This window comes from Brachyistius frenatus, unplaced genomic scaffold (assembly GCF_029030835.1).
Source record: "Brachyistius frenatus isolate BFR_SWC_R1_liver_20210118 unplaced genomic scaffold, ASM2903083v1 Contig_240, whole genome shotgun sequence".
Lineage (NCBI taxonomy): Eukaryota > Metazoa > Chordata > Actinopteri > Embiotocidae > Brachyistius > Brachyistius frenatus.
In genome coordinates, this window is record NW_027210839.1 from 241,036 (window position 1) to 267,987 (window position 26,952).

The 26,952-nt window shown below is 43.1% G+C and overlaps 3 protein-coding genes across 6 annotated transcripts in view; 2 read left to right on the top strand and 1 right to left on the bottom strand.

Moving 5' to 3' along the window:
- Positions 1 to 4,094, top strand: part of LOC138633911 (brain-enriched guanylate kinase-associated protein) — a 38,623-nt gene extending 34,529 nt beyond the window's left edge. The window contains exon 7 of the mRNA XM_069720438.1: positions 1 to 4,094. Coding sequence (XP_069576539.1) covers positions 1 to 1,539 — 1,539 coding nt within the window. The 3' untranslated portion in view covers positions 1,540 to 4,094.
- wdr25 (WD repeat domain 25) lies at positions 3,708 to 22,804 on the bottom strand. The gene is made up of 7 exons (XM_069720439.1): positions 22,761 to 22,804; positions 21,884 to 22,600; positions 17,805 to 17,952; positions 9,981 to 10,111; positions 8,373 to 8,543; positions 7,626 to 7,766; positions 3,708 to 5,929 (listed from the first exon to the last, which is right to left on the bottom strand). Exons 2-7 carry the CDS (start codon positions 22,586 to 22,588, stop codon positions 5,708 to 5,710), a joined length of 1,518 nt encoding a protein of 505 aa, XP_069576540.1. The 5' UTR covers positions 22,589 to 22,600; positions 22,761 to 22,804; the 3' UTR covers positions 3,708 to 5,707.
- The window catches only part of wars1 (tryptophanyl-tRNA synthetase 1), an 8,840-nt gene continuing 4,284 nt past the window's right edge, over positions 22,397 to 26,952 (top strand). The window contains exons 1-2 of one of the 4 annotated variants that reach the window (XM_069720442.1): positions 22,397 to 22,472; positions 23,808 to 23,928. In XM_069720442.1, the coding sequence (XP_069576543.1) occupies positions 23,815 to 23,928 (114 nt within the window). In that variant the 5' untranslated portion in view covers positions 22,397 to 22,472; positions 23,808 to 23,814. Of the gene's footprint in view, positions 22,473 to 23,458; positions 23,558 to 23,650; positions 23,662 to 23,807; positions 23,929 to 26,952 lie in introns of those variants that run through there. The other 3 variants (XM_069720440.1, XM_069720441.1, XM_069720443.1) reach the window with 3 other exon arrangements.

The window sequence follows — 26,952 nt, forward strand, 5'->3', positions numbered from 1 at the left end:
CTGCCACTGGATTTCCAGGAACGCATCAGTTCCCACATGGAGAAACATAATCGGAGTAGCAGCGTCACCATGGCGATGTGTCACTCCAATTACTCCGACGCCGTGCCCACGGCCATAATTGCCAAGGTCCTGGAAAAACCCGAACCAGGGAGCAGTTGCCCTGCGACGCGCTCACCCAGCCCGCCGCCGGAGGACGGGGACTTTCTAACGGGAACAGGAAGCACCGATCACCTGAACCGCCGCATTGCGTACAAGACATCCGACCTGTACTGCAGCGACACGGCCCTCTACTGCCCCGAACGCTGGCAAGACACGGAGCGCAGGCAGAGCGTCGACCTCCACGGCACGGCGCTGCTTCAGCTCCACGCACAGAATTCCACTGACAGCAACCCCGACGAAGACGCTTTCCACTCCGGAAGCTTCTCCCATCACGAGCCCCCATCTTCCTTCAACCCCCACGACGAGTACGGCACCGGCAGCCTCCCTGCTTCCAGCTCCTACTCTAGCTTCAGCCTCGCATCAGATGACAAGGGAGGAGTTGGTGGCGGGTGTGGGCGCACTGCCAGCAGCACCTTATCCTCCTCCCACCAGGGTCTCTACATGGACTGGCGAGATGGTGGCAGCGGGGACTACGAGCGCAAAAGCACGTGCTCTTATGATAAAGACAGCCCCAGCTTCCCCAAGTCTCACAGCATCCAGCACATGGTGACCTCCAGGAGCCCACAGAAGGACATCTCACCAGCGTACACAAGGACAGCCTCGTGCTTCAGTGAACCGTACCATTCCAGCACCCCTCGCCTGGCCTCGTCTCGCAGCATGGGGTCCACGACTGGACTGGGTCAGGCTCGAGGAGGAGCTCTGGACAGCCGCGATGACATCCAGGTCTCGGAGGACGACCTGAGCAGCCGCTGGAGGCAGCTCAGCGTGGAAGACATCAACACTTTCTCATCCTATCGTAACATCGCGGGACGGGTGTCTCCGTACAGTTTCTCTGAACGGCACTTTGCCATAGGCCCCTCCAGTAAAGTCAAGGGGTCTCTCTACAGCAGCTTCCAAGAAGGAGATGACGTCTTCCACAGCCGCGTGCTGGACCAGTGTTTCGGCGTTGGCTCCCCTTTACCCAGCCGCAGCACCAAACCAAAGGAGCATCGTAAGCAGGAGAAATCGTCTGCGCTGTATAGAGCCAAGGACGACAGTCAGGACTCTGAGTGCAGTCTGTTCCTCTCAGGGAGCTCTAAAGACAAGGAGAGCAGCGGGGGAGCGACAGCGGCGAGCAGCGCCAAGAAGGACTACGTGAACCTGAGCGCAGACAGCTCGGCCGAGTCCTTACACCAAAGCTCACTGGAAGCCTCGAGCCTTCAGCACTACCCCAGCCCCAGACCGAGCATCCGGCCTCGCCCGAGCTCCAGCTCCGCTCTCAGCGTCGGCCCTGCGCTCCCAAAGAAGACATCTCCGAGATACCAAAAATTTGGCAGCACGGGACTCACGAGGAAGGACAGTTTGACCAAGGCACAGCTCTACGGCACACTGCTGAACTGAGCGGAGACGGGGAGCTTTTCATTTTATGCATGATGACAATGATGACTCCTTACTCGCTGTACTGCACTGCACTGCACTGTACTGTACTGTACTGTACGTCTCTCTGCAGCAAACACATACTTGGTGTGACGGGGTGTTAACATGTTGTTGTTTTATGTATCTTAGCCAAGGCACGCTCATGTAGTCCGCACATTTTTTTTAATATTGTATGTCATGATACAGCGTAGCAATCCGAGACCAGCTATTCAGTATGATTTTGTTTCAGTAATAACGGTGATAATTAGAGCCACCGGGATGAAACCACATTCCCTCGACAACACGGTCCCAGCCACACGAAGATACTGTGCTATCTGTCCTTTTATTTTGGTGTTAAGTACTGTTAGTAAAACCAGAAAAAGACCATTAATTCCTGCTCTTATATACCCAGTATCGATAGTGGACTACAGCGCATGTAATGAGGTGACTTAATTACTCATGTGTGGGAGAGATTATCCATTATGTATAGTGGCCCATGCAGACTGCAAGCTTTTAAAAAAGATTTATCCATTCCCTAATTTCTCTTAAACAAAATGCATGATGTTTTAATGCATATAAATAAGATAGAAAATGTCCAGCTAAATTGTTTCTCATAGGGACATTATTATCTGTAAGCACCCCTTTCTAGCAGGGAGCATTTTCACACTGGTTAAAAAAAAAAAAAAAAAAAAGAGATGTTAATGAATATATATTTAATTCAAATGACATATGATAATTTATAGTAAGATTACCTTCCTAAAATTATATTTCACACTAAGTTTCATCAGACATAAATATATATAATATTACAAAATTATTGCTGGAAGAAAGATACAAATACAATAATGTGCATACACAGAAGAAATGATTACACAGACATGAATTCAATAATAATACCAGAAGAATACAGATTTGAGCTACAAGACTTTTAATTTTCCTCAGCTGGAGTGTTTTATACTTTTGTATCAAAATAAGATGATGGAATGTGTTGCACTGCACAGTAGTTACCGTTAAACCAGGACACTTTGTGAAATTGCCTTAATCCTGTTCAGTGGACGCAACGGTCTCCTTTACAGCATCTCACAACTGTGTACATACTCTATATGTGAAGTGTTGTTACTGTATGTACACACTACTGTTACCGCGCATGTTCTTCCTGTCAGATAACACACACACACACACACACACACACACACACACACACACACACACACACACACACACACACACACACACACACACACACACACACACACACACACAGCCAGTTTCTTTCAGAGGGATTAAGTCTGTTTTCACGCAGAGGGACATTTTTTTTTTGGAGTGGAAATCTCTATTGAAACTCATTTCAGTTCATGATGACGACGCTTAGTCCCCCGTTTGGAAATCCGACAAGTCAAATTTCTCCCTTGATGCAAAACTTTTTAACACCGTTAGCACTAGACACACAAACCGAAACAAAAGCTTTGGTTCTTGAAGTATTCAGGAGAGAATAATTGTAGGGGGGGGGGAACCTGCAGGCAAGCTGGCAATTCTGCAATGTATGCACAAAAAGGCAGATAGGAAAGAGAACTGAAAAGGTAGTAAGAAACAACTGATTCAAGACAAATATGTACAGTTGGTGTGTTGTTTTAAACCAGCATGCTCAGTTAGGCTACTTTAGAGATAACACTGTGAAAATAGACAAAGCGTGTATGTACAGTATACAGACATAGAAAGTGGCAAAAATGTGCTGACCTGTTGGTCAACACATTTTTTTTTTTTTTTTTTTTTAAAAGGCCTCACCTTGTATTAAATGAAGAGCAGCAGAGAGGTTGTCCTGCTGCCCCAACAATCATCCCACAACCTGCTACTGTTATACTTATAAATAGAGTACAAAATTACTCCGACATCTGTGCACCTGAGGATTTCTTCCTGCCCTCGTAGCTGTGTAGATTTGAGAGGAATGGCTAAATAACAGGAAGTCAGCTCTGCCCTCGAGTTGTCTTAGATGGATTTTATTTTGGAAATTCTACCTCTCCCATCCCTGCAGATCTGATAAGTGGCTTTAGGCCGTTTCATAGATTTAAAAAAAGAAAAAGAAAAAGATATCTCTTCTTTTGACCTCGTCGTGTTTGCGAAAGTGAAACTGCACCACAAAAAGTCTCCGATCATATTCTTAACTGGTTTAATGTAAAAGTATTAACAGGTTGAAGTTTCACCACTGCACCGAGGGATTGAGAGGGTATATGGTATTTTTGTTGTGGACATAAATGTAAAAAAAAAAAAGAGATACTACATACACAGCTGTTATTACACTATTTTTTATCTAGTTTCAGTTGATGTTATATTTATTCATCGAATGTTCTGACCCTGAATGAGGAGGCTGAAGTGGTTCTGTCCTGTCCTACCTCCTGCCCTGTTCCAGGGACAACAGGCCAGCTGTCTAAATGTCAAAATGTTCATCTGTCTGATGCATGGTTATATATTTTTGCTGTATGTTTATTTACTTAGTAAAGATGGTTGTTGAAAAATACAATAAAAAAAAAATTAAAAAAAAATAAAAACTTACAGGGGTATCATTTTACATCCTTTATTCTAGTACCATGAACTCCTAAGATCCTAAAAAGACCTCGATCTGGAGGTTGACACTGGTGGAAGGTTGCAAATTCTTTTCAATCAACAAAGTTTCTCGTGTTTGAGTTATTCAGCCACATCTTTCACTGATTGTAACCGCTCATTTTTATGTGTTTTTAGGGTTTAGTAAGTGTGATTTTTGCCTTATTTATGTCATCCTCAACTTCTTGTAGTTTTTGTTGCTGTCAAAATATCTATTCCTTAATTATTTTTGTTTTGGCTTTCTTATGCCTATCGTTTGCCACTGCCTGACATTTTTTTTTATTCATTTTTATGGAACGTTATATTGATTTCAAATACTTCTTTAAATCTGTTGACAGAAAAGTATTTTTTCTGACTTCAGCAGGGAACATTTTTAATAGTTTATTCTTTTGTCTTTTTCTGAAGAAGCCTGACTGTTTCATCCTCTGTGATTTGTTTTGACAGTAATGATCTTCTATACTTAATGGGCTGGCCAGCAAAAACACTCGAGGGCCACTTCAAGCAACAGCAGTTTTAACCTACGTGCACAAGTAAATGATCATTTAGCTTCACAAATTGCTTAGTGATGATTTAAATACAATGTCACTGTAAGCAAAAGTATAAACAACCATTGGGGCTGGAAGATGGAAAACTATTTGTCTATTAGATTTACTCTCACAGTAATACGTTTCTACTTGATACAGAATAAAGTTCACAAACGTCTACGCTTCAGTGCTCTGTTGTTGACTGGCAGGATTTTGGAAGACCCTGGCACTGCTTTGACAGTTGATGGCAATTTTTTTTTCTTTTTTTTTTCTGCCTGATTCTTTGTGATGCTCTAAGCTGTCAGTGTGAAAGGAACTGTCATATCAGAGCCGCAGAAAAGAAAAAGCGATGTGTGTGCAGAATGGGGAATGATAGAAAACATTTGATTAGAAAATGCCCAGAGATTTTTTTTTCTCTTTGTTTAAACCAAAACTTCAAGGACGTGATGATGATCAACTTCCTGGCTGTATTTGGAGTGGAAGGCTGACTATAAGGCGTTAGGGTTGTGTTTTTGTGCGTGTGTGTGTGTGTATGCTGTTAGTGTGTGTTCCCACCGCCTACCATTTCAGATAAGCCCCCTAACAATGGCTCACTCTTTGAACTGTTAACTGTAAAGCAACTTCCTTTGATCCCATGCAGTGTATCTTCATTTGATTTAATCTTACTCACCAAGATTACAGGATGTTAAAAGATGGGCCAAATATGAATAACATGCTTACAGTGAAATTTACACAATAGTGACTGAAAATGTGGGTGTTTTTTTTTTTTTTTTTTATAATGTGAAAGCTTTGCAAGATACACAGTGTAAAAAAACAGTTTTTAAAAGGCCTCAATAGATAGCAGATCTGCTTACTGCCCGCATTTTTTGCCAAGTTCTTATCATTTTATGCCGAGAGATTATAGGAGATAAAGTCTCCAAGATGAACGCGAGCATGAGTTTACAGTTCAACATAGTCTTCCATGCCATTCTCTGTGCGAAGGTCCATCTTCTTAAGTCTATATTTACTTGTCCGTACCCGTCCATACCTAGTCAGTGCCAGATCTTGATCTCACCAGCCCAGTCGCAGGTGGCCACGGTCGTGGGCAGGACGGGATGTTGAGACACACACAGGCAGGGCTGGCTGTGGGCGAGGAGGGTGTGCAGCGCGCGAGCGTGGTGGTAGTCGTAGAAGTGAGCAGAGCCAGTGGAGCTCCCTGAGGCCAGGATAGTTCCATCCAGAGAAAAGTCACACCGTATCGCATATCCCTCCACCTAGAACAAAAATATAACCCTCTACCTGAAGCCATTTTAACATTACCGACAACACCTGTGTGTGCAGTTACTGGTTGGTGCGAGTGTAGACTGGACCAGCATGCATGTGACGGGAATGCAGTGGGTTCGATTCCAAGAAGAAGAAGAAGTATTTGTGAGAGGGAAGTAATAGAGCAACCCTCGCCACTCCCTTATTGTTACCATCAGGGTGGCCTTTAGCGAGACACGGAGCCCCCGACTGCTTTAATGGGGTTGCTACGACAACTACAGATGTTTGAATAAGTGTAAAGCAGTGAGTTCTAGGAGGAAGCATTCATGCTCAGCAAAATATACTCCGTTATATTCACTATAAAATATTACAAATTAGTGAAGTATTACAACATATGCAATTTTATATTACCCACCCCTACTTTGGTCATATAGTAGTAAAAAATAAATGTCAACACTCAAAGGATCAGTTCTTTACTTTAGTTAAAGATGAAAAAAAAAAAAAAAATACAGTAATACATCTGGCTGATTGCTTACAGCACCGAAAACAGTGAAAGAGTAAGATCACAGCTTCAGGTCTTTCTCTAATGTGACACACCGACCGAAATAAAGTATATATGTGTGTTAAAAGAAGCTTTTATACGAACTAAGTATGCTATAACTTTAACTATTGAAAATAGTCCCAGATTGCGAAAGCTCCATATAAGCTTCAAGTGAATACTGAAATGCATTTTTCAACCACCTGTCCACTACAGAGACTGAGGTTAACAACAGAACACAACCTGCCGCAGTCACTGTTTTTCCACCAGGTAGAAAAGACCTTCTTTAATTCCAAAGCCTTCAATGTTGCTTGTGCAGACATTTTTGTAATTACCTTTAAGAAGCTAAGGTGGGCAAAGAGCGCACCTTCCCTGCTTGAATTTCATCAATCACATATCAAAATGAAATCATCTTAAACATTCTTAAGTCAGAGACTCTGATTGGCCCGCGGCCATCGGGGCTGCAACTGTGTCGGATCCCGTTTAAATTATTTGTAAGCATTTTTAATCCAAATGGCAAGACGTCAGCAAAATATGGCTAATTACTGATGCGTTCACGGTTGCAGTAAAGTGTTTACAATCACAGTGAGAGTTGCGAGATACACTGACTGGTTGAAAACATGCGCACTGTTAGAAAAGGCTGCCTTATATAATAAAGAAAACATGAAAAAGCTTCAGAAATGAGATGTCTTTGTTGTCTGGAATGTTATCTTTCCGTTTTGTGTTTTGCACCAACAATGGTAGAAATTTTTTTAAATAAAACACTTCAACACAATTGCTTCCTCTCCATTTTTTTTTTTTTTTTTTTTTAAATCAACAATCCAGACAGCACTCAAGCAGCTCCGCATGTTTTCAATGGTATTTATAATCTACAGCCATATATTACTCCGGCTGCTCTCCCAGAGGAAATATTGTATTGTACTTAGTGTGTTTGTTTTGGGGGATGGTGCTGGGGAGGAAACACTGCAGGCTGTGGATCTCCATGACAGCTACGTAGCAATGTAGGTTACAATGAATACTTCATCTGTGTGTTTACACTATTGTTTTGTGTAATAACCGCCACTGTTGTTGCAACTGTGTTTGTCTGCACATCCGACTGTGCCACTTTACTCAATCGATTGGGCCTTGGTACCCACCATCCCACCCCCGGGGCCACGGCTGTTACTGACCTTGTGTCCTTCGAACCGCCGTCTCTTGTTCATTTTATAGGGTTGCTGGGAGGAGAACACTGCCATGTAGTTCCCATTGGTCTGGGCAACAAAGGACTCCTCCAGTGGGTGGAGGGCCAGGCTCGGGCACGTGTAACGCTCCTGGTGGCCAAATCAGTGGAGAGGAAAAAAAATCTCAGAAGGGAAATGAATTCACTATTTGACCTTTTCTTGCCGTTACTAACCATGAAGTCAGCTGCATGTTAACTAGTCTATTATTTTTTTAAAAGCCTCTTATCCAGAGGTGCAAAAGGTACAATGAATACAATATATTCAATCCACTGTGTGTTATATGGCGTTGCATGCAATTATTTTGTTCATCTTCTCCTGCGTATTTGGTGAACTGTGACGAATTTAAAAGAGTCATATGACTTTACTGTACAATAAATGTTCAATTCGACAGCTGAAACACTGTTCGGGAATGAGAATTCAATTCAATAGAAAAAAGCACAAAGGTTATTAAAAACTGATTTCTGAAGGAGTTGGCACTCAGCAGAGCGCTGACTTCCTCCAGCACTGTGTAACTGTCAAAATATGCCAGTTTCACAAGCCTCATTACCAGCTTGTTTCACATCGGGAGGTTCACCCAGGTTCAGGAAATATTTGCCTGTTCAATTCCGACAAGTTCTTTAAATCTTATAGCTGATCATGTTTACATCATATACCAATCAGAACAGTATGTAATTAGGGTCTATTCTATTTTCTTACGTGGTAGATTTGGTTGGAGACCTTGGCGGTGGTCTGGTAGTCCCAGGCGATGAGGGTGCGGTCTGCAGAGTCTCTGCTCACGCAGTCGGAGCTCGTTATAAAGTCCACACCACCTCTCAGAAAGAGGATGTCCAAGGTCTGCTGGATCCCTGCTTTGTACATTTTCACCACCTGGAAACACACACACACACACACACACACACACACACACACACACACACACACACACACACACACACACACACACACACACACACACACACACACACACACACACACACACACACACACACACACACACACACACACTCAGAAATGTTTTTCAGTCCCTTGATATAATGGACAGCGTTTCTACGTGAAAAATCTCAAGTTGCAGAGTTTCAAGAAATTTAATTTAGTGTTGCAGTCATCCATGATGCTTATAAAGAGAACAGTGCAGAAGCACTCAACTGAGAAGACAAATGAACTAGAACGAGGGAAACATCTGGACCTCAGTCCTCAAGGCAGGACGACAGCATGACACCTACAGAGGTACATTGATTCAGGTTGAATCAGAATGTGAAAACGATCTTGACAAGAAATGATTGACAACATGATTGACAGGTTAATAATACTTAAAACCCCAAAACAGCTAAAAGTAAAACAACAGTTTTTGTTTTTTTTACTTGTATGTACTTCACAGGACAAATCTTAAAACCCAACACCAGCATATGAAAAGAGATGAGACATGGAAAGACAAAAGTTTTACAGTGAGCGTATCTCTTATTCTGGAACATTTTGTTTCTCTCTTTTATCAGATCTGATTTTCAGTGTTTGGTCAGATCAGGTTGAATTTCAGAGCCACTGAGCTGACGCTGCTCTGCATTGGGCAAATTAACCTTTGACCCCTCCCTGCAACTCAAACCACTCTCCTCTGCTTCATGACTTTACCCAAACTTTTAGCATAATATGGTAGAGCAACCTCTTCCTATTCAGCCTCCTGAGTCCACTCAGGTGGGCGAGCTGCTCTCAGTCCTTTCTATCTAATGGGGTAATTTGGCACCGAAGTAAGACAGCTCAGACCTGAGACAGGCAGCTACGATGCTACAGCATTAACAACCTATTTTCTAAGTACTGGCTTACTCCGTCCGAAACTCATATCGACACCCACTGGCGGAAACATCTTCACTGTATTAAATCTAAACCCCTGCAGGGAAACGTTTCAGTTCGCCGAGGGGAAAAATTACAGTTTCTGAGGATGTGAGTAGGATTATCATATAAAACAGTCCATTAAGCTTAATAGCAATATTAGGTTGCAGCTTGCTAGGAACAATTTATGCGGCCTGAATAGAAATAAAATTTGCTTTGAACAATTAGTGTTATAAACCTGCAGTATTACTCCTGCGGCACTATTATCCAGTGAAATATAGCATGGGTCATCATGCGACGTGAAATATAGACCACCTCGTATGGACTAGTGTGCAACTGAAAAGTGTGTAGCAGTTGTGAACTAGGAGCATGTGTTCAGAGCCTCTACATGCCTCACAGTAAGAAAAGGTCAAGCAGCAGTCAATGAACCGGTATCAATAAAAATGATAAATCTACTGTAAGGAGGTTAATAAGTTTGACCTTGCAGCTGCGAGAGTCCCAGGCCTTGACCGCTGAACTGTAACCTCCACACAGGAATACCTCTGGGTTGCTGGGATGCAGGGCCACACACATCACTTTGAAGTGGTTGTCCAACTTGGCTGCCTGCTGCCCTACAGACAGCAAGAAATAAGAGAGCAGAAAGAAAAAAGAACACGATGAAATTCTTCTTTGAAATTATAAATGTTTGCTTCTTTTTGCAGGACTTCAGCCTGTGATTACATCACTGAGTGATAAAGGATGTCCGTTTAACACGCCACAATATATTAAGTGGCAAAAAGCAAAGAATCTCAAGAAGTATTATGCAGTTATTCACTGTGTGCAGGATTGTTATTTTCGACTCTGATTTATTATAAAAGATATTTATATTTCTGTAGATTTTCCAAAAAACAGCTATCATTATATATTCATATCCAGTATAGAGCATGGTATGAAAAAGAACTGCAAAATTCAGCTGATTCATTTGTTTATTAATAAGCATAATCAATAATTGAAATACATAAACTGGATCAAATTTGCTGGATTGCTGGTAAATGTGAGGTTTTGATGTATATACTGAATGATATAATGAATCTGTGTGCTGTTTGCACTGTTAGTCAAACAAAACAAGACATTCAAAGAAGTCCCCTTTAACAGTAAATTATAAGACATTTCTCATTATTCATCATTAACATTTCACAGACATAATAATTCTCTGACTAGGTAAGAAAATAAGACATTGTTTTCAAAATCATTTATAAAAAAAAAATATATATATATATAGGAGAAAAAGACTTTTGCATTGCAGAAAGGTTTACATTGCGTCATTTTCATCATATAATAATGTGACTAACAATAACAAACATTTCTGTCCTCATCTCTTGTATTTGTGATTATTTATCTCCTGTAAGCAGACGTTACAACCATTTGAAGATTTTTTTTTTGTTTACATGAAGTGGAGACGCGAGTGACACATCAACCACTGCTTTGCTTTTATGATGCACCTTTGTAAAGAACCGGCGACGCTCCTCGGCTCAGCATCCTAACGGTGTAAGTGAGTGCATGCAGCATTTGCACCTGAATATGTTGCCTACTCAGCTGTAAAGAAGTCCTTTTCCCTCTCAGCTCTGACCGCTGCTTGGTGTCTGTCCTCTCCGGGACTAAACATTTGCAAAAGGGCTGGCTAAGCAATCAGCTTATTGCTATTTACTTTCTGCCCAGAGCATATTGCTGCGGCTGCTGTTGCAGTGAGCAGACCAACAGACTCCACATGCTGAACTTCGGAGACTTTTCAAACAAATATGTGTTTAAAATGCAGTGACTTTATGAAACAAACCAAGAGAGCATGTATTGGAAGCATGTATATAAAAGAATAAAAAAGCCTATTAAATTCATTCATTCAGGTAAACTGCAGCAGTTTGTGCCGGATGAGAACTCCTGATTAGATCATTTGTTATTCTCAGCTGTCAAAACTAAACTAAACACAACATAAATTTCAGTTTTATTACCTCTGAAATGCAAATTCCCCATGAAACTTCGCTTTGCTTTATTAATTAAGCACACAGTGAGGAGCCAATTCTCCATGTGATGCACCTATTATATTTCTGGGCAGTAAACAACGAGTGTAATTAAGCTGCGCTGTCCCCCTTTGCTGATAAATAACGTGGTTCGAACACAAGCCCACTAATAACAGATGCAGTAAATCTAGCGGTAAGTTGTTGCCTCGGCGCACCTTCTGAAAAAGTGTTGCAATAGTAAAAAAAAAATAATAATAAAAAAAACGGTTTCTGCAATGATGCCAAGTTAGAAGTGCACGCTGAGTTTATTTACAAGCTGTATGCGGCAGTTTTAGATCACATCTTTCTTTCCCTAAAAAAGAAAAGCTTCACATAATCACACACACAACACCACAGAGACTTCCTTCTAATCAAATAAAACATATTTTTCTGACTGGATGTCCCAGAACAGTCTGTTTCTAGCTTGTTTTATTGATGGAGGGTGATGACACTGACCAGGAATCTGGAAGACTGCACAAAATGTGTGCGAGAGTGTGTGATATTTCTAGGCAAGCAGCACATCATCAGTCTCGGAGAGCTTAACCATCACTCAACACAAAGGAGATCAAACTGACGAAGATGTAGCGATGGAGAGAAGAAAAACTCCAGTAGAAAGTAATGTTTTGGCCAGAGGCTGCTTTATCTACATCAATTTAAAAATGTCATACTTAAACATAAAACAAAAACACTGAGGGGCTTAAATATAATTAAGCCTGACAGGGTGCGACCAAAAATGAGTTTCCTCGGAAAACGATGAAGCCAGACTATGAGCCGGCAACTCTGTCAAAGGCCATGCAAAGTGGAGCACCTCAGGGTTCAATGGCTCCTCATTAATTCATCCAACAGACAACAAAGGCCGCGTCCAAAACAGTCGGAGGCAAAAATGAACTTCGTTATACAACTTGTTCCAAGATATTCCATCCGAGTCTTTTTCAGATGAGGGTAATAAGTCACGGCTAATAAACTGCACCAAAAGTGGACCTTCGTTCACCTAATGGGGGGACCAGTTCGCTCCCAACGTTGATTGCATTGATTTGAGCCAAAGTTTTAACAGGCAATTTCGTCAGGCTCCCACTTCCGGCTTAATTGGCTTACCGGCGGCGATACGGAGCAGATCTGTCACCGAGATAGAAAACTCGTGTTTGGCAGGACAATGAGAAATCAACATTCTCCTCATACTAAATAGGGCCTCGTCATGTTTTAATTAAGCAAGATTAATTAGCTTGCTTGAGAGGGGAGATAAGGGAGGACAGCAGTGATCTGTCCCTCCCTCCCTTATGATAGTTTACAGTCCTGGAAGAACTGTGATTATGCTGTCGAGCTGATACACGGTGGATGACAACAGAGTGGAGGACATGAGGGATGATTGGGATAGCAGCGATAGCAGCGATGAGCCCCTTAGAGCAGAGCGAAGCAGCGACCAAATGTCTACTCGGCCTCATTATGGGCTCCACCAAAGCAGGGGACTGTCACTGCACATGATCAAATATTTGTAATATCATACAAATTACTTCGTTTTGACAAGCCATATCCAAAAGTAGGTTTTGGATATAAACTTGATGAGCAATATTTGTAAATAGTTGGATCTTTTTAAGAGATTTCCCTTTGGCTCGTCTTCAGTTCTGATGAATGAGAAGGTGGGAAATCTTAAAATAACTGAACCATAATTTATTCATTTAATCTTAATTAAGTTTTTTTTCCCCCATGTACTTCCTTCAACTCTGTACGATAAATTTGCGAAACCCAAGGCAGTTTCAAGCCTTCGAGCTGCAATGTACTACTGCATAGTTAATAATCATCATACATTAAAACTACTAAAGATTTACAACATGAAAGGAGAGCAAGCATTAAAAAAAAAAAAAACTGCATAAATCCACCTGTTCTGGCATGACAGAAACTTCATATTTAAGTCACACGCTAACAGCTGAACCATCTCCATGACAACTGAGCTTCTACATCCATAGAGGAGGATGAAGATGATCACAAAATGTGGTTAAAAGCTTCAGAAACACAAAAAAAAGTTTGACCTTGTGTTTTGTTTTTTTTGTCAAGCTGCTGTGCACCACATGCACAAACATTGCAAGCCCTTACAATTTAAAATCTACATTTATGACCCGTTTCTGCACCTGGACATGTTTCAGAGTGGTCTTCTTACAAGACGGGACTCACTGTAAATCGTACATATTGCACCTTTAAAGCGTTCCTGGAGGAGGCGAAGAGGCACGGCAACTGAACAGTAGAAGGAATGAAAGTATGAAGCCACCGCAAGACACCGAATGTAAAACCTCTGGGAACGCGTCCCACGTCACGTCGCATGTTTTTGAATACCACAGCAGCAGCACACACGCACAAACATGCCACAAACACACCGGTATTTTTTTACTGTTGTTGTCGCGTAGCACGCATGAATTCATGCGAGATGCAAATATGACTATCACCAGAATGATCTGCGTCGTAGTCATTCCTTTACTTTGGAAGCGAGAGTCGGTTTTATTCGCCGTCACATAAAAGGATACAAAGCTGTGTCGACTGAGCAGGTTATACCACTGAAGAACAAAGCTTTCAAAGTAGGTCAAAATGCACATATGCTTGCCGGTGGCATTTGGAGTAAAAGGATTCAGTGTGCGTGCTGCTGCATTCGTTGTCCCCTGGTGTGCAATGCCTAAGGCTTCTGTGATTACACAGCCATATTGTAGTGGTCTCATCTTGGAGCGTGGAAATGAAGTGATGAGGAAAATACTACAATACTTCTGTGTAGTAAATCAAATACGTTGCTACCGTTTACTGGCAACTTTCACTTCAGTCACTTTCATGAATGCCAACCTGGGTTATAATTATATAAAGTGGCAATATGTAGTTTCTGGGAATAAAAACCTCAGAAGAATGTTAGAGGATGTTTTCTGTTTAATATCTAAACTGATTGAGAAATTTATTTAGTTACAATGACTTTATTTCAGAGTGGTTGTATGAAATCTGGAACATTAATGTGTATGGACTGTATTTGTTACAAATTGTGTATTTTGGAAAAGAAAAGTCTGCTTTTGTATAGCAAACGCCTGTCCTACTTCAGAATATACAACTTGATGCCGATTTTGCTTACGATTGGCATCATGTGCTTTTTTTGGGGGGGGGGGTGAAAATGCACACGGATTTTCCTCAGTAACACTTTGTGGCTTACATGGATTGCATGGCCGGCTAAGAAACATAACATCTCAGTCGTATTTTTAAAAAACAGAACGTTTGTGTTGCATGACCCCGAGACTCAAACCCCCCCAGTGTGTCTCATTATTTTGTCCTTGGACTGCTGGCACATGTGGCTTGTAGCTCATTTGTAGTAGATACAAACAACAAAAACGATGCATCGCGTGAAGCTCCATTTTACAAACAGAACTATCGCTGAAGCTGTTATATCACAATGTGATTCTGCAAAGCCAAAGCAGGGTGGAAGGGGAGATAGACAAGTCCACTTATTCACGGTACTTTTGTGCATCTCCTTAGATTTTAATTCGATTTTTCTTTGATCTCCTTTTGGACAGAAGAATCAACTCAAACATCAGCTTGTGTGGAAATACGGGCATATTTTACAACACCGGCCTTTTTCCAAAGACAATCATGAAAGTGCTCGACAGCAGCTGCCACTACATTCTAATGAAATCTAGATGAAATGGATTTATTACACGCCTGCGTTTCTTTTTCTTAGGTTCTTCCTCTTTGTTTCTCTTTTTACATTGTGTGTCTTTTACCTGGTCTCCCTTCCCTACATCCTTGCTATTCAGCTGCGACAGCCTGCCTGTTGCCCACTGGGAGCGGCTGCAAGATTCTACAAATCAAAATGGACACGGGAGCAACTGCAGAGACGGGCCCACACACCGCTCTGGAGACATAGCCATAAGAAAACTCCACACCCCTGTAAACACTACAATTAGTGCAGCGTTTGGTGAGGTATGCTGTGGTGAAATACGGGGTCAGCTGTCCTACGAGCCTCTCGCAGATCATTAAAGGCCATACGCACCTCTGCAGAGAGAGGCTCAATTGAACAGAAAGGTTCCAGCTGCCTTCCTTGTTACCGTTAAGAGGCTCTGCAATACTGTGAAGAGCGTAAAGATCACGCTCATCCTGATTACAGTCTGACACGCAAACACTCAGCTGTCTCGCTGTCCCGTCACCTAGTCCAGTTCACACGTGCGGCATGAATCTTGGGAGCGTTGTACATTTTTTTAAATATCAATGTCATAACTGCTAACACCTTTGGTGTAACCCTGTTATGAGCGTCATAAAACGTTGGAACTGTAAATCAGTTGGAAACATGCTATAATGAGAGGTCTGAACCACAGTTGTGTCAGTTTCTATTTAGAGTCATATGAGGGAAATTATGCATGTGGCTTATTGCATGTTCTTTTCACTGCAGGCATATGATTGGTTTTTAAGAGTTGGTGCCTCGTTCTTGACTCTCCCACATTAAACTGCGCTACGATTGTGCAGAAACTGTCTGGAACTCCCAACTCCCATATTAATATGCAAGTAAATTACATTTTCTTGAACCAGAACTCGCATGCTGATCCTCATCCTCAGAAACAATCTTCTTTATTCAGTTTCATAATACAGTTCAATTCAAATTAAACGAGCACGAGGGCTGTGTCTTTAAATCAGTGAGTGTGAATCCACTCTAGTCAGTCAGGAAGACACTTGACAGCTATCAAAGCATGCGAACAAATAAGCAGTGTTTGCTTATGATTGCGGGTCGTGACGTTCCAGTATAAGGTCAAAGTGGCTGCTCCTGTGGTGATGTATCCATTATTGATCCCCTTCCTGGAGCTGCCTGTGTGTTTAATGGGCTGGCCAAGCCATTATCCGTAGGCTTTATTGACACTATTGACAGACATGCTGCGAGGGGAAGTGCAAACGGCAGCAAGTCATCACAGCCATGTGTTGACCCTGGAGATGTAGATGCCACGGGGGCTTTAAAGGAATGCCTTTTGTATTTAGTGTCATTTTGTTGAGCCTCTCTGTTGTCTTTTCCTTTATGCGTAAACACTCCCCGGCTAATAAATGTACGAGGAATTTGAGATTATTTCTGGTCGCTGCTTTCTAATTTAAAGAACTTCCGCTGTGTAGAAATTCATCAGTCCGGTCAGCAGTCTTCCTGTGGAAGATTGTCTCATCTTTTCTTCCATGCTTGTTAAAACGGACATGAGGCCAGAAAGTAAAGCGTCTCCAAAGCAAACCAAATTATTGATCTTTTGTAAATGTCACCTTGAAAATGCTTTGTATTATCACACGACAGGGCCGGGAAACAGTGAGCCAGCAGATTTGGCTCAGGAACTTTAACAAAAATGACAATGCTGGTTTTCTTTCGGAGCATTGTTCGTAATGTTTGTCTATATGTGGGATACAAACAGAGAAAGAGAGAGAGAGAGAGAGGTGTCCCATTTTAGGAAGTGTCTCCATTGAAGCGGATGTGCAGCCTCCATAGGACTTAATTTAGAGGATCGACCTCGTCCCTAAATGAGACAGTCTACAGATTTTCACTGCAGACGTTCAATAAAGATCCAATTAGGGGTGTGATGCATCGAATCATTCACGGTAATATTGCTATAGTTTTTAATCTGGTCAATTAGAATCATTCCCTGATAAAGGCAATATTCCAACTTGCTGATGTACAGTAATGATGTCATCAAATTTCACACTGCAATGGTATGATGTATGTTATGTTACATTATGGCACAAGGCAACAACAGCCAAGGGGCTGAAAGCAGCATGGTGGAGGAGTTGGTTCCAAAAAGGAGAGCGACCTGAAACGAGTCACGACTGCAGCGCAGGAGAGCGAGACACAGAGTTTTGCAATTCATGCAAAGGGTTTAACAGGTTTCGGGGGCCCGAGGCAATTTTAATTCACTCCATACACACAGTAAATTATAAACTAACTTTAAATGTAAGTTAGAGAGACAGTAAAACTGCCAAGAAGTTTTGTCGTCCCAAAACGACAGCAGTGTGCTCGGAGAAAAATGTTAAATCAAAAGCAGCTCCACCTGAATGTTAATTAGGTAAACGTAAATTGGAGGAAAATATAGAGACAAACCACAGCCGGTGTGTGGTTCAGTGTCCCAAACCGCAGCAGGGGAGACGCACATGTGAGCACAGACAAAACTGCATCTAATGATGGAGCCCGGCTCAGGGAAAATTCACATTCGCATTTTACAAAAGTAAATCCGGAGGTTTGCTCTGTGACATGTTATTGTTCAGGACTGCCGACAGAAGTGCTGCTACTCACCCGTCTCCACGTCGGTGATCACAGCCGTGTTGTCAAACGAGCCGGTGAGAAGGTGTCGCCCGCAGGGGGTCCAGCAGGCATCACGCACGGCTCCGGAGTGGCAGGTGTAAACCCTGAGGCATCGCCCGCTCTCGGCTCCATCCCACACCTGCCGGATACGAGCACATCGCACCAAGTCACAAACCCAGACACACCTAGGCTGCAGCAAAAAGTCATTTATTACCGCCTGTACATGAGCGCAAACAGTTTTTGAAGAAAGCCTCTACGGCTTTTGAATCCACCGCGTAAAATACACACTATGTGCAAAGAAAAAGAGTCACGTCACTGATATAGAAAAAAAAAAGAAGCTCAATTAAAGATTCTTAAAAGGTGACACTGATCCCGGCGTCCTTTACGACCTGTTGGAACAACATGCAGTGCAAATGGATGAGGAAGTGAAAACGGACTAAAACCAGACAGCCTAGACATGATGTGCTGTTTCACATCAACAGAGAACTTCCTTCATTCTTCCTGCCTGCTTTGGATGAGGTTTCAATGCTACTGACAATCTAAGAGTGTAGCTTTAATTCTTCTCTGCCTTATAGATGCATGCAATGTTTCATCTGGCATTGAAAATCTTTCCTGTGTAAATGAGAACTGCTGAATATAGTCGGTCTTCTTCTCTTTCTCAAAGCGGAGAAAGATATCATCTAAGCCACTCTCACCTACATTCTACTGAAATCAAACCAAATTCCCCAGGAAACTGCAGCTGGAAAAGATCTAAGTGTGGGATTTAAAAGCAAATAGCCTTTCTAATTAACTAACCAAACTAAATACCTCCGACTGTGCCTATAAATCAAATCCCAGTGGGGTCCAATGGCTTTAATGGTTTCGTATTGTCAGAGTTTTCTCAGATAACAGACGGAGCAAAAGAGAAAAGCCCCCCAACCGCCTTCTGCTTGTTGTGACAGCCACGACTACACAACCTAACCCCATGCTGCTTTAAATATGATGTCATGATGAAAAGAAAAGAGGGTGTTAATCAGCCAGACTGCTCCATTGTTGAGCTTGTCTTCGGTCATTGCACTGGACTTGGCAAACATGCTCATGTCCAGCTTGAAATCCAGTGGGTGGTCTGGGTCTGGTGCCCACTGAGGTAAACTATCACACTAATGATGAAGTATTTTTGTCTTCCCACCAGCACAACCGGGGCCACAGAGGACCTTTGAAGATCTGCGGGACACTGCAGATCCCTCTCTGCCTCTCTGTGTTTCATTATTAAATACGACTCCTCCAGACGGCATATGAAACACATTGAGGAGTGCTGTAGCACAGCTCCCGCAGGAGGCAGGGAAGAAAGAGATGGACAGGGAGGAGTGACGTATCAATCCGGCAGGCGAGCGGTTGAACAAACAGAATTACAGAGATGCCTCCGGGGTGGGGAAAAAAGTTAGAGAGCGAAACAGAGACTCGCGCTTCTAATTGCAATAAGCTAAATATTGGAGCGGTACAGCTATTCATTGTGCAACAGGATACGCTTCTTCTCTCTGTGATCCGAGGCTTAGGGAAACACTGCCATCTCAAGGTAACATGAAAATCTGTGAAAAAAGCTGCTAATGACGGCATCTATTGCCACACAAGCTTACAGACTTTTCAACTGAACAGACTTCCACATAACAAGTCTGAAAGTGCCATGTTGTTAAGCTCTGTCTCCAGGCTGCTTCCCAGAAGCAGCAGTACTGATGTGCGCCATAACAAAAGCGTTCAATGCACACACAGTTGTAATGATCTAATACAATGCGAGACCTGCACGTCGGTGAAAATTAGTGCTTGTTTATTTCTGCATCCCGTTTAATTTCACCGGCCACTTAACAGACATGCAGAGCGGATCCTTGCAAATGACTCACTGGAGTAATCTGCCTCCTAAATGACTCTTGGAAATTAAAACTAAATTGGTATTCGTGTTATCTACTTAAAACTGCTGCTTTACACCTGCCGTAGCCATGGCAACGGCGGCAACGGAGGCAAACAGACTGGAATAATAATAGTCTGACAGACGGGATGGAGGGAAGAGAAGTCGGGAGACTTGAAGGGTGTCTGTGCAGAGGAGAGTGTTAAGACTTCATTGATCATCTCCCCTTGCTCTCTTTAGCCAAACAGCCCTGGTCAAAGTGCTGGAAGCCATAATAGATGTAGCTTCATAGTGTGTCAATAAGTAAGCAATAATGTATGACAAGCTGCCATAACTCAAGGAAATAAACTGCCGTATAAGCAGAAAGGTATGTTCACATCTGTGCCTGAAATGTTTTACACCACAACACAGTGGAGAGCATTACTGTACTTGTTCCATTCACCACTTACCAAACAGAAAACCTCATGTATTTTCGACAAAGTTTGATTTTAAATTGCCTTCTATTCTTGTGTTTTATGTCACTTTTTGTGCGAAAATGCAAATTAGTCAGGTTTGGGAGAACTTTGTGAAGCTTGTTGCTATGGATACAATTTTAACAACACCTAACCGCCAGGTCCTGTTTTCTGTGGCCATGTCATGAAATCATCTTTAGTTATTACATGTCCAGATATTTGTATTATTAATAGATCTATATTGAAAAAAGGACTGTGACCATGAAGGGAAACATCCAACCGTTTAATATCAAAATGAAACTGAACTGTTACCGTTTTAAACTAAGAGCTGCAACTAATGAGGATTTATAATCAATGTCGAGATTCATGGGTCTTCATTGTTTTATCAACTGGGTTTATAAAATGTCAGGAAATAATTAAAAATGCCTATCAAGATTTTGTGTGTTGGCATTTACATTCAGCATCCTTTATAAAAAAAAAAAAAAAAAAAAAAAAGAAGGCCCAAACCCAGTTGTTCATTATAGAAGACAAAGAAAACCAGCAAATATTCATATTCTTGAAGCTTTGACATAGAAAATGTGTTTTCCATTCTCCTTTTTCTTTCAAATGACTCAAACAATGAATGCAGTATTACAATTCGTACTATTTAGCTTCCTGTCGATTGGATAAATGCTTAAATTAAAATCACGTCTGCCCTATTCAAACATTTTATAACCACAACGATACAATAATTGCGGTCGGCTGGACGTCTGGTTCGCCTGAAATCACTGTTTAGTTCTTTTGTGTGATGAATTGAACCTGTTAAAATGCCACCACTCAAACGACTTACAACACACGCTCGCCAGTAGGTGCAAGAACCTCACATGTTCGTTTGTCTACTGGTTTCACAGAAAACAACGTGGTGAGGCTGTCTAAGATAGAGAAGGAGAGATAATCCTTGCAATACGAACAACCGAGTCGTCTCCTCCCTTCCTCTGCTGTAGTCGCCACCACCTGCTCCAAACAGCTCTTTCCCAGGTGCCAGAAGAGGTGGCTGCCGTACCGCTGCACTTGTATGATTATGCAGATGAACTTATTCATATTTAAATCATTAATTATTCAGAGTTCTCGGAGGATATTGGTGGAGGTGCGCGATATCACACCGGGATAGAAATATGTAGTCACAGAGGCGGGCAGATAGCTGCATTGCTTGACCTTTACAATGGGGAAACGAGGGATTGTTTTTCAGGTGTGAAATAAAGAAAAGGAGGGGGAGGGGGAGACCAAGAGAGAGCGATAGCGAGTCCCATGGGTCCTGACACACATTCGACTGACAGTGACAGATGTGATTCTGAAGAAAGTGGATTGTAGTACATTTATAAATTGAGACAGCAGGGCAGATATTATGTCCGTCTGTAACACTGTGCCAATTACACTATTGCCAAGTAAGTGATGATCCCTTTAGTCCGCCCCAGCTGCACTTGACACCTGCCTGAAACTGTACTGATAAATTGATTTTTGCTTCATAAAAAAAAAAAAAACTGCCCCAAGACAACGTACATGGAGCACTCAAATGGCCGTCTGAGGAGGGAATAACAAATTCTAACAATTTAACTGCATGAGCTGAATAAAAAATAAATCAACTAAAACAGGCCTACATTATTCAAAGCATTCAGTCCTGTTTTTCATGCCTCCAACACTAAGTACCATTGTGCATCATCTCTGAAGCATGTGATAAGTCTCATTGTGTCATTTACCTTGAAAGTCTTGTCCATAGAGGCAGACAGCAGCAGATGACTGAGATGAGGCGAAGGACACCACTTCACTGTGTTGACTGCTCCCTGGTGGCCTCCCAGGCTCATCAGAAGCCTCCTGGGTACCCCGGCTGCACTGGGCTTTTGGGCAAGATACGGCTTCAGTCTCGCTGACACCTCTGAGAGTATTTGGCTCTCCCTAGTCTGATTCCCCGGGACTTGCTCTGTTGGGTACTTTGGGTCCACTGCCTCTACTGAAGTGGCAAGCCTCTGTCTCTTTGGGACGTACGGTCTGACGCCAGACGGGACAGCGAGTTGTCTTTTTGTTGGGTGAAACTCATCACTGGAGCTTCGAGGCATGCAAGGAAGAGCCTGCACGGGAGCAGTTTCTCTCTGAGTGGCAGGTAACCTCAGAGGAGCTGCAGTGTCTCTGGAAAGCTTATTTTCGGCCCCGCCACTACAATACTTTCTCCCCCAGCCACTGCAGCCCTGTGGCTGGGGATGAGGATGAAATGAGGAGCTGCTTCCGTCTGTGATGTTTACAAGGTGTTGATCAGGGGCAAATCCTGCAGGACTGGACGTCACCTCTGAGGTACGCGTCACCGCTTCTCGGTTTTGTTTGCGAGGTGCAGTTTCCACAGATGCCGAGGCTCCCTCCTCCCCTTGATCCGAGGAGTCTGAATCCTCGTAGGCTACTAATGAAGACATCTTCACATGGCACTGAAAAATAAACGGGACAGCAGTCGTTAAGCGCAGGCCTGACGGCGACATCTAGCGGCCACTTTAAATCCTACAGCTGACATTTACGCGTGTCTCGTCTTTTGTAACCCAACCAAAACAGAAAGATAAAGAGACAGCCGGCTAAAGTCGTCTGAATTACCTTCCAGATGAGCAAAGTCACAGTAGCAGATGCCCTTATATTGTTTATTAATGTTATTTAACGCATGCATGTTATGTCAACAAGTCTGCCGCAACCACGTGCCAAGGCTAAATCCAAAACGTTTGCGTCTAAATTGAATAGCAATGTAGCAACAACAAAAAAAATAAACTAAACGTGGGCTTTTTGCATTTCCTTTCCGAAAGCCGGATACAGAGAACAAAGGAAGAAGAAAAAAAAAACATATCCGGTGAATCTGCTCTTACTTTTTATCCGGGCCGTCTGGAGAAATTGACTGTTCGCCTGACTTCGGCGCGTTTGCACAGTCAAACATCAGGTCCGACATCCCGCTTAAATCTTTTTGAGTAAATGTAGCGTTTCAGAATAAAATAATTGTTCCGATTTGAGCACGCAGTTTCGGAGGTATCTCTACATGAACGCTTTTATTTTTGAAAACTAGTCGGAAGAAACAGAAGCGACTCTCTTCCGCCACGCGTTGCATTCAATGATTTGCATTCAGTTAACCTCGTGGGTTTTGTGTAAAAAAAAAAAAAAAAAAAATTACACTGACAAACTGTAAAAAAAAATTTTTTTTTAAACGTATTCCAATTCTATTTATATAACAAGTTTCCAACGTGAACCCTGTTATTTGTCCGACGGATATACGTCCGTGGCGGAACTGTTTGGACGGGCTTGTTTCCGTGGGAAGAATTTGACCCAATCACGAGCACGCAGGCTGACGCAAGTTAAATGAGAGCGCTGTCAGCGGTGAGGGAAGAAGAACCACCTAACAACGGTATGTTGGCGAGTCGTCACATTTAATCACAAATTAGATTAGTTTTCCCCTTATCTGATATCACACATTTGATCATTTATAAAATACGACAGCGTGAGGTAAATGCAGGTAATGTCAGACGATTGGCTTGCTTTACCTTGTGGTACATGTACATATGGAGATGCAGTGATGCTGGAGCAGACGATGCCTCACTATATATATATATATCCGACCAGTCATTATTTGTGCCTTCTTGTTCCTGTTATCTAACCCAGTGTGAAGATGACAGACTGTCAAGGAGACGGAGAAGCAGCCAAGTGTCCAATGGATCTGTACGAGAAACTGAACGCACAAGGAGAACAAGTCAGGTCCTTGAAAACAGCTGGAGCAGAAAAAGTAAGTTGCCCACAATCCTAACACGAGTAGGTTAGGTTAGGTTAGGTAGTTACTTTATTAATCCCCGAGGGGACTTCTTTTTTTTTTTCCGCTACAGCAGCATACAGGAAGCAATAAGATAATAACAGAATAATAGAAAGCAATAAAATAGCAGTAAAAAAATATAAAATGCACAGTATATACAGTACAGTATATATCTATATATATTATATACAAACAACCAAGAAACACAGACAACAGTGTTATTGTACTGTGATGGATTTTGCCAGAGGTGAGTTATTGTACAGTCTTATTGCAGTGGGCAGGAATGATCTCCTGTATCTGTCCTTGTGACAGCGGAGCTGGAGGAATCTTTTAGAGAAAGTGCTCCGCTGTCCCTGCAGCAGGTGGTGGAGAGGGTGGACAGGATTATCCAATATGGATAATAGTTTGTTCAGCGTCCTCCTCTCCACCACCTTTTCCAGGCTGTCCAGTTTGCAGCCGATGATGGAGCCGGCCTTCTTAACCAGTTTGTTAAGTCTGTTGGTGTCGCCGGCTCCAACGCTGCTCCCCCAGCAGACCACAGAGAAGTACAATGCACTGGCCACAACAGACTGGTAGAACATCTCCCAACATCTCGCTGCACACATTGAAGGATCGAAGTTTCCTCAAGAAAAAGAGTCGACTCATCCCCTTCTTGTAGACAGTGTTGATGTTGGTCTTCCAGTTCAGTCTGTTGTCGATGGAGACACCAGGTACTTGTACTCCTCAACCATGTCCACCTCCTCTCCCAGAACTCTCAGCGGTTGTGGAGCCGTCGTCTTCCTCCTGAAGTCGACCACCATCTCTCTGGTCTTGGCCACGTTCAGGAGCAGCTGATTTCTTCCCGCCCACTCCACAAAGTCCTCCACTACTGCCCTGTACTCATCCTCCCGTCCATCTCTTATACACCCGACCACTGCAGAGTCATCAGAGAACTTCTGCAGATGGCAGGACTCTGAGTTGTACTGGAAGTCAGTTGTGTAGAAGGTGAACAGGAAGGGAGACAGAACAGTTCCCTGAGGAGCTCCAATACCACTGACCACCGTATCAGACAGCACACTGCTCAGACGGACAAACTGTGGTCTGCCTGTCAGGTAGTCAGTGATCCAGGAGACGGTGGACATGTCCACCCCCACCACCCGCAGCTTCTCACTCAGCAGCAGTGGTTGGATGGTGTTGAATGCACTGGAGAAATCAAAGAAAGTGATTCTCACAGAGTCACCGGTTCCATCCAGGTGAGACTGAGCTCGTTGCAGCAGGTAGATGATGGCGTCGTCCACTCCCACACGAGGCTGGTACGCAAATTGCAGCGGGTCCAGTGAAGATTTCACCAGCGGCCTGAGATGGGCCAAGACCAGCCTCTCCAGCACCTTCATCACATGAGATGTGAGGGCAACCGGTCGGTAGTCATTGAGGCCGGATGGAGTCGTCTTATTGGGGACAGGAACACGAGTACACACGGTCTGGATGAGCAACATGACCATAGTGTGTTGACCACCGGTGTTTACCATCAAGATGTTTGGTCCGTGGTGGTACTGCATGGGGTCCGTGAAATGTTTTGTTGATTAGACAATTTTTCACATTTTTTTCCAAATTCGTTTTCTGTTTCTGGTGCCCATTGTATTTTATCGTGGGCAGCCACAGGGTCATCATAAATGAGTTTAGACAGTGGGGAAGTCATTTCTGCATATACTTCTTCGTTCGCTGCTCTTACCCAGATCTGTTCTCGTGCTCATTTCTGTCATTTTGGGTCCTCGTCACTCCTAATAAGTGACCTACATGCTCCTGAATCGCACAATAAAGTTACTTCAATCTCTTCTATCAGTAGAGTCACAAAAGGTGACTTGTTCTGTGAGTAGGATTTCAACTGTACTTAACTCTAACACATAACTGGTCTCCTCCTCTTTAGTTTCTAGTTGGGTCTGTATCCGGGTCTGTGAATCATGTGAATGTGTGTGTTTCTGTATAACCTGTTCCTGGTGTGGTTGTGGTCGGTCATGCTGAACCCGTCTGCAACCGCCAACCGTCTCCTCCTCCTCCTCTTCCTCCGCCCCTCCCGTATCTCCGCCGCCTGCAGTCTCTTGCCCAGCGTCCATTCCTCCCGCAATTATAGCAGGTGTCTTTACCTGTCTCTCGTGGTCCTCCCCCACGGCCGCCAGCCCCTCTCCATCCACCTCGTTTCCTCCTTCCGAATCCCCTCGGTAAAAGATATTGGGTGCCGCCTGGGGTTGGGGTTGAGGGGACGGAGTTTGGTGACAGTGTTGTGGGTTCGGAGACGGAAGCTGGCTGAGCAGCCGGAGGCGGACTAAGCAGAACGGGCAGATCAGCTGTTACCGGGACGTCTCCCATGTATGTCGGGTATGGAGGAGGATGGGGCCACGGTCCCATGTTGGTTCGTTTTTGTACCACATAATCATCATCCTCATCATTTTTCACCCGAGCAACTGGTCTTTATACAGTGATATCTGCTTTTGGCACCGTTAGGTTTCCACAGAGGAGAGTTTAGGTTCACGCCGCAAGGTTTCGGCTCTGCTTTACACTGTAGGACACTCACAGTATCTATTTATTTCATCTCCTGGAAGTTTTATTTTATGGTATTTATTTTATACTCCGGAAGTTTTTTGGTTTTTTTGTAGGTCCCTGACCTATCTTTTAAGTCCCTGACTTAATTACCTGTAGGTCCCTGACCTATTTTTTTTTTTTTTTAGTTTATCTAGTGTATTCAGACTTTTTAGTTTATATAGTCTACTCAGACTCTTTAGTACAGGTCCAGGTCCCTGACCTGACTCTTTAGTACAAAAAAAAAAGAAAATGTCTTACCCGGGTGTCCGATGTTTGATGGTGAATCAGCCTTGTTCTAGGATCCCGTCACCCTTCCTCTCTCCAGTTAGTCCTGGCCTCACCAATGTCCAAACTGTTTCGATAAAGAAACAGGGCGGAGGTCTTTCCTCAGGAGTCCCAGACTCCCCCGTGCACGGTTTCAGGCTGTGTCCGGAGAGAGGA

Bases quoted from the DNA above. Each gene is read 5' to 3' on its own strand.
- wdr25 (XM_069720439.1), bottom strand. From the start codon at position 22,588: ATGTCTTCATTAGTAGCCTACGAGGATTCAGACTCCTCGGATCAAGGG. The intron at 10,112-17,804 runs GTGAGTAGCAGC...TGCTGTCTGTAG, and splicing joins GATCACCGACGTGGAGACGG to GGCAGCAGGCAGCCAAGTTG. The intron at 8,544-9,980 runs GTCAAACTTATT...GTGTGTTTCCAG, and splicing joins GGGACTCTCGCAGCTGCAAG to GTGGTGAAAATGTACAAAGC.